The sequence below is a fragment of the Phragmites australis genome, chromosome 2 (genome assembly GCF_958298935.1).
Source record: "Phragmites australis chromosome 2, lpPhrAust1.1, whole genome shotgun sequence".
Classification (NCBI taxonomy): Eukaryota; Viridiplantae; Streptophyta; class Magnoliopsida; order Poales; family Poaceae; genus Phragmites; species Phragmites australis.
In genome coordinates, this window is record NC_084922.1 from 4,580,250 (window position 1) to 4,595,476 (window position 15,227).

The 15,227-nt window shown below is 40.6% G+C and overlaps 2 protein-coding genes across 5 annotated transcripts; both read right to left on the reverse strand.

Annotated features, from left to right (window-relative positions):
* Positions 1-2,193: 2,193 nt before the first annotated feature.
* On the reverse strand, positions 2,194-5,662 carry LOC133895511 (uncharacterized). 3 transcript variants are annotated; one of them, XR_009905619.1, is made up of 8 exons: positions 5,437-5,662; positions 5,174-5,359; positions 4,937-5,049; positions 4,339-4,431; positions 4,060-4,162; positions 3,914-3,988; positions 3,139-3,311; positions 2,194-2,507 (listed from the first exon to the last, which is right to left on the reverse strand). XR_009905619.1 is itself a non-coding variant. In XM_062335902.1 (8 exons), the coding sequence occupies exons 1-8, from the start codon at positions 5,542-5,544 to the stop codon at positions 2,448-2,450; spliced, it is 834 nt and encodes a 277-aa protein (XP_062191886.1). In that variant the 5' UTR covers positions 5,545-5,662; the 3' UTR covers positions 2,194-2,447. The 3 variants fall into 3 exon arrangements, 2 of the variants coding, with proteins under 2 accessions (XP_062191886.1, XP_062191896.1); XM_062335902.1 differs by having other exon boundaries at positions 3,139-3,234; XM_062335912.1 differs by having other exon boundaries at positions 3,139-3,234; positions 5,174-5,314; positions 5,437-5,661.
* A 2,155-nt stretch (positions 5,663-7,817) lies between these two features.
* On the reverse strand, positions 7,818-9,905 carry LOC133895527 (uncharacterized). Of its 2 annotated transcripts, none has more exons than XM_062335925.1 (4): positions 9,548-9,905; positions 8,986-9,168; positions 8,838-8,897; positions 7,818-8,273 (listed from the first exon to the last, which is right to left on the reverse strand). In XM_062335925.1, exons 1-4 carry the CDS (start codon positions 9,758-9,760, stop codon positions 7,986-7,988), a joined length of 744 nt encoding a protein of 247 aa, XP_062191909.1. In that variant the 5' UTR covers positions 9,761-9,905; the 3' UTR covers positions 7,818-7,985. The 2 variants fall into 2 exon arrangements, with proteins under 2 accessions (XP_062191909.1, XP_062191918.1); XM_062335934.1 differs by having other exon boundaries at positions 8,986-9,173; positions 9,548-9,825.
* Positions 9,906-15,227: the final 5,322 nt, after the last annotated feature.

Below are 15,227 nucleotides of genomic sequence, written 5' to 3' on the forward strand. Positions count from 1 at the left end.
AGAAGACGAGTTTGGGATAAGGTTTTGGAATTTGCAGCGAAAAATAAGAAAATAAAAGGCAAAAATGCAAAAATGGACAACATATGTTCATATATTTGCTAAAATAAACTACAGATCAATGTATTTGTAAATCTAGCATCTGTATTTGGCAGCTCACATACCAAAAATCCAACTTAGAAATCTCAAAAAACGAAAAAATGATCCGTATTTGGTACCTGAGGTGTCGAATATGAGCAACAATGATATATTAGGTGCCGAATACGGCCTGTGCAAGCAATTGTAAATTCTCAAAAATGATAATTTGTTTTTTTAAAAAAATAGTCTAACAATTGTAACCCATTTTAATTGATTTGATCTAAAGACTGAGCCAATATTTAATTAAAATTTTCCAAATAACCCAACTTTATAAAATCTAAGAATATTTATTGCCTCAAATAAATTCTCAAAAATGTAGAAAAAATTACTAATACTCTTCTCATGTGATATACTAATTTATTAAAATGTTTTCAACCCTATATGTATTTGGTGAAAAAGTGAATTTTTTTTAATGCTCCACTTATATGTACTTTTATCATTTCATGTGATACTCTTATTAATTCAATGTGAATAAAAATAATTTAACATGCACAAATCCTTGGTTGTCATATTAATATTAAGCATTTGTAATATTCTATTTATATGTAATTTTTATCATTTCATATTAATATTAAACCTTGTTGGAAAGAATTATGTAAGGTAATTTTGCAGTGAATTAAGTTGGAAGGATACAAATTCTAAATTATTGAACATTAATAGTTGTGAAGACCAAATAAACCGGTATAGAGATTACATACACTGATAAATCTTACATTTGATATGAGATTTTTCATCAGTGTGTGAATGGACAGGTATAAACATTTTAATAAACCGGCATAAACATTTTAATAAATTAGTACATCACATGAGAAGAATATTAGTGATTTTTTCTACATTTTTTAGAATTTATTTGAGGCAATAAATATTCCTAGATTTTATAAAGTTGGCTTATTTGGAGAATTTTAATTAAATATTGGCTCGGGCTTTTTAGATCAAACCAATTAAAATGAGTTACAATTGTTGGACTATTTTTTAAAAAATAAATCATGATTTTTGAGAATTTACAATTGCTGTCACAGGCCATATTCGGCATCTCAATTGGACCATTTTTTAAAAAATAAATCGTGATTTTTGAGAATTTACGATTGCTGGCATGGGCCAGGTGCCCAATACGGTTGTGCCTATCTTTTTTCGGTTTTTGAGATTCCGAAATCGGATTTTTAGTATTTGAGCTGCCGAATACATATGCTAGATTTATAAATACGTCGGTATGTTGTCTATTTTAGCAAATGCACGAGCATATGTTGTCTATTTTTTCATTTTTGCCGAAAATAAAATAAAGAAAGAAATAGGGGCCTAGGTACCAAACTATCACAAGTTTTCCCTTTGCATTCCTTTTTCTCTTATTTTGGTGCCAACAACTGCACTGCCATTCAGACTAACAACTATACATATGTTTCACACACATGGTTATACACATGGAATCAATTCAAAATATAGCAACCTAAAAAAGTAAAAGAATATAGCATAACATGGTCATGTAATTTTAGGGGAGAGGAGAATGATGAGTACTTGACAGGAAAAAGGGCGGATCGTATCATCCAAAGTTGCTCGTCCATAGCAACACTGTGAGGATCAAAATGACGACCGATTTGTGAGGGGATGAAAATAATTCTCATATAGTATAATAATGTAAAGATAGCACGACAGAAGCGACCTCCATAGTAGACGACGGTGAAGGCGACGTGTAGGTCGTTGCACACCCTCTCCAGAAAGCCGACATTGTAGACGAAAGTGCGGGAGACGGTGTATCCTCTGGAGAAACCCGACGATGAATATATAGAAGGTAAATATTAGACGTGTAGATATGGAAGGTAAATAATAGAAGATTAAATGTATTTTTTGAATATATGAAAGGCAAATATTAGACGTTAGGTACGTAATACAAATAATAGGAGATTAAATGTATTTTTAAAAGGAGAAATGGGGTCCAAATTTGCACGGTGTCCGCTTGATCAGGTGGGCGATAGAGATCGATTAGATCTATCATAACTCGTGTATTTTATAGGAGTATAGATTAGAGAAGAAAATTAGACCCTAATTTTGAAAACTTGGACGAAGGGAAATCTGGTAATTTTATTACAATTTCATAGGTATGTGATACATGAGAAAGCAGAACTGCTGCTCTGCTATGACAGACACAGGATACAAGAGGAGATGTTTCCATCAAAGAGCTAACCACAAATTTTCAGAGTATTAACCAATACAGGTAAATTTATGAAGCCACTGATATCAGCCTTCTGAATCACTTAATCTTTTCCCATTCATTTCTCTGACAAGTTCAGTTCCAAGAGTGAGAAGTGCATGAAAAATCATGTGCTGATGCTGTAAGAGACTTTGGTGAGGCCTTTCTTGACTCGTATATTTGTCACCTGAAGCACAGCAGATGAGATCAACCTAAGTCCAAGACATAACATGGGACGCAAAGCAAAATGTCAAACAAGCATCTGACCAGAAAAAACATCAAGGTAAACGTGCTAATTTCCACTTAGATTTTTGCACAACAAATGAAATCATGCTTTCTAGCCTTGAAATGCCCCAAGAAAACCAACTTTGTGCCAGGTCGAGAACCGGTCCTTGGATAAGCAAGTGAAAGCACGATAGTACACTAATACTGCGAACTTTATACGCCTAGATGGTTTTCATGCTGCATAATTTGGCATGCACAAAACAATGTCAGATCAAGTAAACATACATCAAAGTTGATCTTACACACTAGAATGATACAATACACATTGACTAACACATCTAAATGTTTAACTTCCATGGCCACCACTCAAATGTCAAAACCATCATTCGCGTGATCCAAATGATCAGCATCAAAAGGAGTTATTTGATGTTTCATTAAATTTCAAGTTCAGCTATACAGAAGCCACTGTACTGTGCCTGTCTTTGTACTTCGTCAAAGTTTCTATGGCTTGTGGTTACTGGTTAGGTCTGCAGGGAATTTGGATAAGTCTGAGAAATCCACCTTGTGGGACTAACATAAAAAACGATAATTACCTTTAGGCTATTGATGATTGAGATGTCCGCAACATGAGTACCACCACAAGGACAACCAGGGTAATCACCAAATTTCACAATTCGAGGGGTGCTATCCTGAGGTAAAAAACATTAGGCCACGAACAAATGTTGATGACATACACAATTGTAGAGCCACTCCCCTCAAAAAAGAACTGTAGGGCCACCATTAAATTAGGATTGATGTAATAATGCAGCATAAAACTTGGAACAATATGACAACAATACCATCTCAGATAACATCTTGAATATTGACACTAGATTTCTTTGATAATTCAAGATAGGCTCACAAACAGAATTTTCACATTTTACATATGTTAGATGTTATCACTCATGCTTTTGCGTTGTTTTTGCCATATATCAGACAGTTACAAATGTAAATAAATCCAGAGATACAAAATATTTCTGCAACTGTTGAGAAGGAAGTAATGGAACATTAATCAGTGACAAGTCATTCAAATCAAATATACAAAAACTATCGATGACGTTAAGGGAATGTAAATTTAATACAAGCAAAGACAATACGGCTAAAAGAAGTCCACAACTTTTGCATTGTTTTTGCCATATATCAGACAGTAACAAATGTAAATAAATCCAGAGATACAAAATATTTCTGCAACTGTTGAGAAGGAAGTAATGGAATATTAATCAGTGACAAGTCATTCAAATCAAATGTACAAAAATTATCAATGATGTTAAGGGAGTGTAAATTTAGTACAAGCAAAGACAATACAGCTAAAAGAAGTCCACAACTAACCTTTGAAATGTAGCTAGGCAGATAACCACCACATAATTGAGCTGCCTCATCATAAGGAAAAACGGAAGCTAACACCTGCATCAAGGGTAAACAATTAAAGACAACAGAATGTATAATATGTATTTGAATACAGCTTGTTTCTCTACCTTGGCTCCTTCCGAAATTAGCTTATTAGCTTCTCTTTCTAGCTCATTTTGCTTATCTTGTAACTGATCTGGTGGAACAACTCCTTTATATTCAACAAAAGCTCTATAGTGAACACAGACACATAAAAATTGTTTACAATTGGAGTCCAGTCCAACTAAGATAGTAAAAGCTAACATGCACTAAAAGTGCCAGTAGTTAGCAAATCAAACTTAAATGAACGATGGTTGGATTGATACAAAGAGCAAAAGTAAAGAGCGTTCAAGAAAAGTAAGCCACACCCATCAGGAAAATGATAGCCTTTCCCAGGTTCCAGATGAGACAGGCCTACATTACGCATACAGATGTCCAACAAATGGCCTGCAGAATGAAGCCTGCAGCATTACACAAACAGCATAATGAGAAGTAAAGATTAATATGCTTGGAATTAATTTTGATCAGACAAAAACAGAGTGAAAAAAGCTAAACTGCTAATTGCAATGACCTTCTTGGGTGCCAATACAATATCATTTCTACAAATATGCATAAATGGATGGCCTTAATCTGATTGAAACTGCTAATTACAGTGACCTTCTTGGGTGCTGATCACAAGGACTTGTGGAAATACAAGCTGAAGTCATAACAAGTATGGATCATCTATCAGGCCAGGATGCCAGCAATGAATAAATGTTAGCTTTAAGTATCTTAACCAGTTGATTGTGGTTGCAAATATGGCCGATAAATGGGTGGTATTTAACTGATAGATATAGGATTTCGCCTTAGCCATTTGAGTAAACTAAAAACTCAGCTCCACGAAGCTAAATCTTGTGCAAAATAGAACACGAACATAAGGGAAGCTTTCATTCGGATTTTTCCATACGCATCATGCACCACCCACACCTGGAATTCAACGTACGCCGTTCTGCGTCGACTTCCAAGCTAACGCTTTCCCCTTCGTTGAATTCATCCTTGCATCCTTCTCCAGCACCCTCAAATCTTCCATAGTGGAAAACCTGGATAGCAATCACGAGATGAGCCTCGCATGGCCGACCAAAAAAAAAATCAACAATCCTCCAACACTCCCTTGAAGAAGTTAGCATCTTCTTTTGCGGATCATGAAAACCATCGGGTCCTCACCACTCCATCCTTTGCCCGCACATCGTCGACGAGGAACCTAGCGCCAGCGGCGGATATGGCGCCGGTGTCCGCTGGCTGGCCGCCGCCCTGCGGGTGGAAGACCGTGGCGTCCAGCACCACCGCTCGCCGGCCGCCCTCCTCCTGCAGACACCAGGAGCTTACCTTAGCCAGGGCCCGGCCTAGGGTCTGAAACCTACGGCGTCTTAGTTCATGTTCGTGTGCTGCTGTGACCCTGACGCGGAGAAGAGGGGAAAAGGGGAGACCTGGTGGACGGCGAGGACGGTGGCGGGGGAGCGGAGGGCCCACATGTCATCGAAGTAGGCGAGCCTGGTGGTGCCCGCAGCCCTCTCCGGAGCGCCCTCCGTCGTCATCTTTCTGTGGAGGCGGTGGTGCGAGTGATCGCCGGCGGCGGCAAGGGAGTGGAGGCGTTGGGCCGTCACGGAGCGCCAAGTGGTTCAGACGCCAATTGGGAAGAAATGAACAGAGCCTAACAGTCAATTTATAGCAGACCATGAGAGAAACGGCAAGGAAGTCGATCAGTCAAAGCTCCCAGATGTGTCTAACTTTTTTAGTTAGATATGGCGGATTTTGAATTGTATTTTGCATGTTCAGATTATATTTACCGAATCGAATATCTAAATTTGAGTTAGACTTTAACACCTATAGGATAACACTCGACCAAATATGATGTTAGGTTTTTTTCCTAACTTCTACTAAGTCCGTTTTTAAATAATTGATACTGTTAATGTAACTTTGATTAATAATAATTTTTAAAATATTTAAGCACGTAAAGTCAAATAAACTTACTTGTATAAATTCTAGCAATTTTTAATGCCTCAAATAAATTCTCAAAAATCTAGAAAAAAAGTCACTAATATTTGTCTCATGTGATTTACAATTTATAAAAATGTTTTCAACCCTAGGTTATTAGTTAAAAAAATGAGTTCACTTAAGAAGCATCAAATTGAATTAAAAAGAAAAAATCACATGAAATGATAAAAATGCATATAAATGGAGTATTATAAAGGAATTCTTTTTTTCACCAAATAAACCAGGGTTGGAAATATTTTTATAAATTAGTACAACACATGAAAATAATATTAGTGAATTTTTTCTAGATTTTTTAGAATTTATTTGAGACATTAAAAATTGCTAGAATTTATACAAGTAGGCTTATTTGGAGAATTTTAATTAAATATTGGCTCATACTTTTCGGATAAATCAATTAAAATGTATTGCTAATAAGCTTTAATTTGGTAATGAAAATGTTTAAATATTTTAGACTACTTTATACTTATAAATAAAATCGAGAGTTAAATAGAAAACATAAACAAACGTACAACACTGTGCTTCTAGCTTCTTTCTTTGGGCACGTGAGCGTAGCACAACAACGAGTGACCGTATTTGGTACATGAGATATTGAATATGATATTATACACTGTATTTGATATATGAGGTATCGAAAATAGCTGTATTCAATATATAAAGTGTCAAATATGGTGTACGGTACCGTAATACGATGCACAATACAATATTCAGTATATGAGTTATTGAAAACACATTTTGATAAAAAAATTGCCGAATACATATACTATATTTGTAAATATAGCTACATATTATCTATTTTTTAATATGTAATACACATATTATCTATTTTTAGATTTTTACCTGCAGTTCACATAATAAAAAACGTCTCCAACTGGACATTTCCAGAACAAAGCAGCAAGTAGAGACTCGTGATAAACAAGAAAAGCAGCCTGCCTCAACTGATCAATAGAAGCTGGGCAACTGCTCGTCGTTCCAAGTAGCTTCCGAAAAGTTCACTGATCAATACTTCCTCCGTTTTTAAATAACTGTCACCGTTGATTTCAAGTATCGATATTTGTTCATCTATTTTTCACAAATACACAATACAAATCAGTCTGGTCTATTGAGAGGTTAAAACAGGTTGCTAGTGAGCTCTAGTTTGCTTATGAAAACACTTAAAAATTTTGGACTACTTTTGTACTTTCAAATAAAATAGAAATTTAAATAAAAAATATAAACACACACGTACGGCACTATACTTCTAGCTTCTTTCTTCGGGAAAGCAAGCTCATGCCGAATACAGTACTTATGTGCCGAATACAATGCACAGTTCCGTATTTAACATCTGATGTGTCGAATACATATATTATATTTACAAATATGGCTACATATTACCTATTTTTGTAATATACAATGTGTATATTATCTATTTTTGAATTTTTGCCAGTAAACTGCCCTCCTACTCCTAGTTCCAACCACCGACGGCGCTGTGAACTTTCATGATGCTAACAGCTCCCAATCACATTAAACCATGTTTTCATGTAGTTTTTTGTAGGTGGGATACATATTTCCAGGCATGTGATGGTCCAATTTTGACCATCTGCATGCAAGGATGAAGAAGCATGCACCAGATCAAGAACAAAAAATATGGTCTGTCAAGAAACCAGGGAAAAACAACAGTGCAGAGGCATTGCTAGACTTTGATGTTTCCACAGAAGACAAACGTGCGATTGAGCAAAGCAAAGTGAGTGGTCACTGAGGTATGCTCGTATGCATTCTTTCATCTGCATTCAACTCGTTTGGGATTGTACTCTAAGACAATAGGGCAAAGTTATCAGCAAAAACACAAGTGTATCATTTCAATATTTCATCATTTGCACCTCTTTTTTCTTTTTCTTTTTTCCTTTTCCAAACAAAGCCCATATGTACCGATGAACATTAGCTATACAAACTACAGAGAGAGATTCCAGACCTTATACAACAATGACTGAAGCGAACTGAAACTTCAGGGGACGCGCTGACATCTGCACCAGTAAGCTACTCCCCCGCCTCTGCCTTGCGCGACAGCGATTTCCTCATCAACATAGAACCATACAAAGAATGGGTCCTTTGTGCTGGGTTCCCTGCCATCATCACCGCTTCCGAGGCCGATTTCCAGGGGACCAAATGGTCCGACCTTTATGCGAACCCGCTCGAAGATGAATGCAAGTATTTTCTTTTTCCATGATAGCCTCCCTTCAAAGGTTAAGCACCCAATGGGGCCCAAATACACACCATTCTCGATCCTTTTTCCCTGGAGATAATGAGGATTGCAAAATTAGACATTGATTCAATACGGGTTTGGAAAGCTGCGAACAAGAAAATTTATAATGGACCACAACAGTACACTGCAAATTTCAGTTGCACTTAAGCACATACAGTCATGTTGGTTTAAGCATAATGTTTTTAGCAGTTTAAAACATGTCTCAGTGATTCTGGCCGGTTAGATGTCTTGCTATTGAGATCGTGCATCAGGAACTCAGGATATCAGTAGTGCTTAAGCTCAACTGAGCATTGCGCAAGCGCAATGGTGGGCACGTTGCTGAATTGCTTACTTCTGACAGGAACGTGAGCATATGATGCATACCCACAAAAAAAAAAGATGTGAAGAGGTATCGATACCCAGTCCAATAGCCATGAAATAAGATGCTTACAGTGTCAAACAAGAAATGGTTCGAACAGCCATAACAATTGTCAGGTTTTCTAGCAGGGCAACTCAAGTACTCCATCATATCATAACATCTCAAGCATAATTGTTTATCCGAACTACTCCATCGTATCATAACATCAACGTGAGGAGCCAGAATAAGAAGCTCACCGCGGCATCGAAGCGCTGGACCGCAGTCACTGGGAAATACTGCCCTTTCTCCAGCCGACCCTAAACAGACATTAAACTTATTTAATCAGCCATCAAACCGAGACTTAATCCATGACACTCATCAACATATCGGTAACTCAATCCTCACCTTAGCAGTGAAGATGAGCATCCATGTTCTGCCCGGAGACTCTGTCCCACCGAGTGTCTCAAAGAATGTCGATGTGTCGAGCTTTGCCTTCTTGATCTTGGACAATGCCGAGAGAACCTCCGGTGCAGGTACCTTCTTTGTTTTGGCCGCCTCCTTGAGCAACTTCACACTGTCCGCAACAGCCTGCGCTAAACACACATCACCAAACAGGTTTTTACTAGTTCCATAAAAAAGGAACACTAGAGTTAAAAATGGTATGTCACAAAGCACCATGAAACTAGAGTGGTGTATTCCTAATTTCAGAAAATTAGGTGGCATACTCCCAAATGCTATGCTAAGTGGTATAGATATGCTGACAGCTGCAGCTTTATCATTGGGACTGTAGAAAAGCAATTTTTTGTGAGGATTATTCAAGCAATTCATCACTAAAGCTATAGAAAAGGACTAGAAATTTATGCGGCAGATATACAGGAGACAGTGGGGGTGGGGGGGGGGGGGATAAACACCAAAACTAAAGGTGCGAGTAAGGTAACAACAACTCCTGTCATCCTGTGGTACTCACCGACAAAGGGGACTCCTGCGGCGAGGGCGAGGGCTCCTTCTGGACTTCCGGCGACGCGGCCGAGGAAGCGGCGAGTGAGACGCCGCGGCGGCGAAGGTGGGGGGAGCCGCGGAGGTGGAGCAGTGGCGGCGCGGGCTGACGTCGGGACTGGAGCGGCGAGAAGACTGGGGCGCAGGCCGTGGAAGCCTGGAGCAAGGAGGCAGACGGCGCCATCGTCGTCTCCTTCGCCGTTGGACTCGAGACACGAAGTGGCGAAAGAGAGATGCAGCGCAGGCAGCCGTCAGGCTGTGTGGCTGTCGAGGAGTGAAGAACACTTGGACCGTGGCGGCCGCACAGACGTGGGCGAAGCTCTAGCCCTTGGCCAGTGGCCACCACCTGCCATGAAATGTAATAGGAGTACTCCTAGTAACCACAGTCGTTAGGATTAACCAAATCTTGCAAGATGCAATTAGGCAAACCAGGCAAGATCAACAAAAGAAAAAGTTCCAACTCAGAGCATCTAATTAGGAAAATACAAAATTTTGAACCCTTGGCACCTCCTTGCGGGGCGACGCGAGGGGCGAAACACTACCTCTAACCACTCTGCCACTCGATCCTTGTCGGTCGGCGAAGGCCTCCCCTCCCTCCCTTTCATTTTTTCAGCGTGGCGGCCGTTGATCCGGCCGGTGGTAGCCGAGATCCACTCCCACGTGTGGAGTTCGTCACCGATGAAGATCGAGAAGGTCTCTGGTCGGGTGCTACGGTTCGGCGCTGTGCCACGTAGGGGTTGTCGCCGCCGCGCTCGTGGTGGTCTTGTGGCACTGTGGCCTGAACGTGGCGTGACGGTGCGGCCACGGTGTAGCAGCGTGTGGCGGCTCGGCTACACGGTGGCACGGCAGCTCTCCTCGCTGCTAGTGTCGGAGTGATGCCGCCTCTGCACCTGTGCAACCAGGATCTACGTGGTGCTGGCTTGATGCTGCTCAACGACGTGGATGTGGGGTGGTGATGGCGCAACTGGGGTGCGGCCGCGTACCATGGTCAGTGTCTCGGTCTCCCCATCACCCATGGCAGCTATCGCTTCCGCTTGCTGCTGTTCTAGCAAGTCGGTGGCGTAGCGGGCTAGTGACGTGGCGTAACGAGGCTTTGTCCAGCTTTGCCTTGGGTTACCCTCTGCCCCTCAGTTTTATGTCGGCTCCTCCCCTTGTTGGGCTACTTATTTTTTTTCGGTCCGACTCGCGGGGAGCCTTGTGGCGGGTGGGGGGCTTAGGGGCTCCACTGCTCGCGGAGTCTTGGACGTTAGTGGGGGTGTGGGTGCACTGAGTGAAAGCTTTGCCCAGCATTTGACCAGGTCGACGATGGTAATGTCGCTTTCCTCCATGGAGGTGTTGTTGAAAGCGCCTCACCCATCTTACTCTCGTCGTGAGATCTCTCGGGTGAAAACCTTGTCCATGCCTGGATGAGCGATGACGACGTTTGGACGTTGTTTTCTCCCTGAAGACATGACCTTGGAGGATCTCACATCGCGACCTGGTGACCACCAGCTTTGTTGTGACGGGGACCTCCTTTCGGCGTTGGTTGCAACCACACCGGGCCACTGTAGGGGCAAGTTGTCAGTGAGGTCTCTATTTCTGTTGGTGCTGCGTCTGTTCCTCACGGTTGCCGTCTGACATGCGTTGGATCAAGTGGGCTACGGTGGAGTTAGAGCTGCTGCGTCGAGACGTCTGACGAGCTCGGCAACGATGACATGTTGCAGCTCTCTCCCCTGACATTGTTCTGTGGTGGCCGTGGGTGGGAACGAGAGGAGACTATGACAGAAGCTGACGTCTGTGTTGGCTGAGCTTGGCGACGATGACACAGTTACAAACTCCGTTTGGTTATTCCGATGTGTAGTAGAGTTTGACTTTTGTTTATCCAGGCACTCAAGTCATTAGGTTTTTTCTTCGGTTGGCCCTAAATCAACCGTGTCGTTGTTAAGCTTTTGAACCCGATTTCCCTTTAAACTAGGTTAACTCTCTTATTTTTTAATAACATCGGTTGTAAACTGGATCAACTCTCTTATTCTTTTAATACATCAGCATCATTGGTGCCGTCCTTTCGAAAAAAGAGAGAATCTAATTAGACTTTATCTGAAAAAGCATGGATTTTGCTTTTTATATATACAAGAACTAGCCTATTTCTTCCTAATCAAAATATTCATTTGACGAACATACGCTTTGAATTTTTTTTATTTTTTAGAAATGGGGAGCAAAATGCTTTGAATTCTGGATAATGATAAATCAAAATCATTTTGCATGGTCTAAACAGTAAAGTTGCCGCCTCTGCTAAACCCTTCTCAGAGACATCCGGCAGGCCCATGGAGCTGATCAATAATGTAGCAAAGGCCCATGGTTTATTCATCAGGAACTTCATCTGTTGCAATTTTCATTTGACATCTCATTATTTTCCCGCTGTGATCTGAACTTCCTATTTATAGGTGGTTTCTCTGTGTTTGCTGGAGTTGGTGAAAGAACCCGTGAAGGTAATGATTTGTGCAGGGAAATGATTGAGAGTGGTGCCATTAAGCTTGGGGATATGCAGGTCAGTTTATAAGTGAGATCTCTTTTCCTGATATGCGTCTTTTTTCCTCAATCAGCTGAAGTTTTTTACTTTTGACAATTCACCGTTGGCAGAGTGAGAGCAAGTGTGCTCTTGTGTACGGACAAAAGAATGAGCCTCCTGGTGCTCGTGCCCGTGTTGGGCTCGCTGGTTTGACAGTTGCAGAGCATTTCTTGAAGAACAGGATGTGCTCCTTTTCATTGATAACATCTTCCGTTTCACTCGGGTTAGCCTTCAGTCCTTCACATTTTTTGTTTGGTGTTGTTTTGGTCTATAGATAGTGACTAAATCTTCGCTACGCGGTTTTTTTAATGGAACTCGTGGATTCCATTAAACAACTGAAACAACTAAATCACCGTCCAACAAAACAGTTATATCAGATGACATACTAGTCACATTGAGGAACAATTAGTGATCATCAGCTAGAGCTATATGGCTCGCAAGTGCATGGGCGACCTTATTACATGCATGTGGGCAATGAGAAATAATAAATTCAATCAAGTAAGTAACAAGAAAATTCTTAGCCTCACATATAAGCACTGCAGCCGCTAAGAGATTGAAGGTCTTAATGTTTAGTGTTGTAACCACGTTCACTACATCGACCTCCAAGATAATGCATTGAACTCCCATATTGCGAGCTACCTTGATTGCTTTCGAACATGTTGGGATTTCTACATGGAATGTGTCAGGAATATTTTTTAGACTTCCTGCACCTCTTGCCACGAAGGCTCCACTTTTAGCTATAATAATAAATCCCTAACCACCCTTCTTGATGCATCTCAGAAAGTTGCATCACATGTTAATTTTTAGCCGTTCAGATGACGGTTTTTCCCAAGCCACTTGGTTGGTCGATGGAGGTTGATGTGATATTCCAAACAAAGCCTTGTACTCATTGATATGTTTGTCCAACTGGTAAGCCAATGCATGCATCCACGCTACTACAACATTCTTTTGCGTTCACTTTGTTTCTTTCATCTCAAAGTATCCATAACATCACAATGGCTCGTATTTGTACTGTTTCTTCAAGCTTCCACTAGTCTACAAACATCTCATGTGACGTTGGAGCACTTGCAAGTGCCTCCCATTCAATGTATAAATTATGCCTCCCATTCAATGTATAAATTAGCCGCTGACCATGTAGATTTGACATGTTTGCATTTGAATAATGTATGTCCAGCGTCTTCATCTAATCGCCTACAAACTGGGCATAGTGTATCAAGTTTAATCCCACGTCTCTTGATATTCATCAATGTTGGTATACATTATGTGCCAATCTCCATAAAAATGATAGAATCTTGTTAGGGACCTCTGAGGTCCAGATATGAGTCCATAGAAAAACTTGAGGAACGCTGCTTGAACTCAATGCATTCATATTGCATTTCTCCTCTCTTAAGGCCACGCCGAGCTTATATGCTGATTTCATTGTGAAGGCCCTTTTGGTCATAATGCCAAGCAACCCAATCTTGCATATTATCTTGAACAGGGATTCCTTCAATGATACGCAAATCATTTGCATTGAACACTTGAGTAAGTAATTTATGATCCCATTGAAGGTAATATGCCCTAGAGGCAATCATAGAGATAATTGTATCATACGTCTATGTTCATATACTGCCGAATAATGTGTTGTTCCAAGAATGACTATTAATTATATTGATTGGAAAGTATGTAACTTATTCATGAAACTCTTTGTTTATATCATGATGTTATTCTTAGTCGATCCCTAGTCGCATATCATTGTAATGATACATAAGATCAGCACATGTATTGATTGATGATTACGTTTTATATATCATAGGTATAGAAATACCAGGTCAATAATGTGGATATTTATGTTAGAGAACATGATGTTGGATATACCCATATTGAGATATTGTTGGAATTGTTGTTTATGATGTGCCATCAGTTGTTATCTCAAATAGTGTACATGCGAGATCCTTAGATTTGAGATCGTCATTGATTCCTAGAATGTGTAGTGGTATATTTTGGGGCTACCAAACGCTATTTCGTAACTAGGTAGTCGTAAAGGTAGTTTTCGGGTTTAACATAAAACATGTCATGGGGTATGAGCGATCAAGATGGAATTTGCCACTCCTTAATAACAGAGATATATCTTTGGACCCCTCGAGGTAGTTGGACTAGGAAAGTGCATGGCTATGCCAATATGATTAAAGAGTTAATCATGATGAATCCACTACTTGATCGAGTGAATGGTCGGGCTATCATAAGGGTGGCACGTACCTCGCCTTGAGCTTGACTGGTATCATGAGGTGAAGGGATCGGTGTATGTGTATATCAAGATTCAGCCGATATGATCTTTTATGTATATCGGGAGTCAACATGTCCTGCTAGGGACCGCTTTTGATTTTGGTTTGGAAAAGGTTTTCGAGTCGTAACCGTTTGTACATGAACCTAACAGGTCACACACTTAATGGGTTGGAACAAAACATATGAATCAGATTCGTATATGAGTTTTGATTGGATGGTGATCCATAAGAAGTTTGAGTCATAAAGGGATTTCAACGTGGAAGCTCATTGGCGAGCTCTATATAAAGACGTGGGTAGGACGTAATGAGGTTAAGCCACTCCGAAACCCTAGACACGGTCTTTCACATGATCTCTCAAAACCCTAGTCACGCATGCGATGCTAGCACATTGACACTCGATGTTTCTACCAATACGCGTGGATACCGTAGAGACGCTACTGCTATTGTGGCGCTGATCTTCTCGGCGAGTTGAACACCACCTGCTCGGAGTTGGTCGAGGAGCACGACCACCAACTCAGAGTTGGTCGAGGAGCGTGACCACCTGCGCAGGGCTAGTCGCGGATCTGATTGAGAAGCTGCTCGAGGAGTTTGATGCGCACGACGTTAGATCGGTCTATTCCAACTCTTCTTTCCCCGCACTGCGTGTCGAGCGGTAACGATTTATGATCTCCTACTAGCATGATTTCCTAGGTGAATGCAGTAGAAATTTTTTTATTTTAGGCTAACGTAGCCTGTCCGTTCTCCAACACCCATTGACCATCAATCGGACTAATCAGGTCATGTACTCTTTGTGATGACAGTTTGCCCACGAATTGAACTTGGTTTGATCCTCTCGGTAG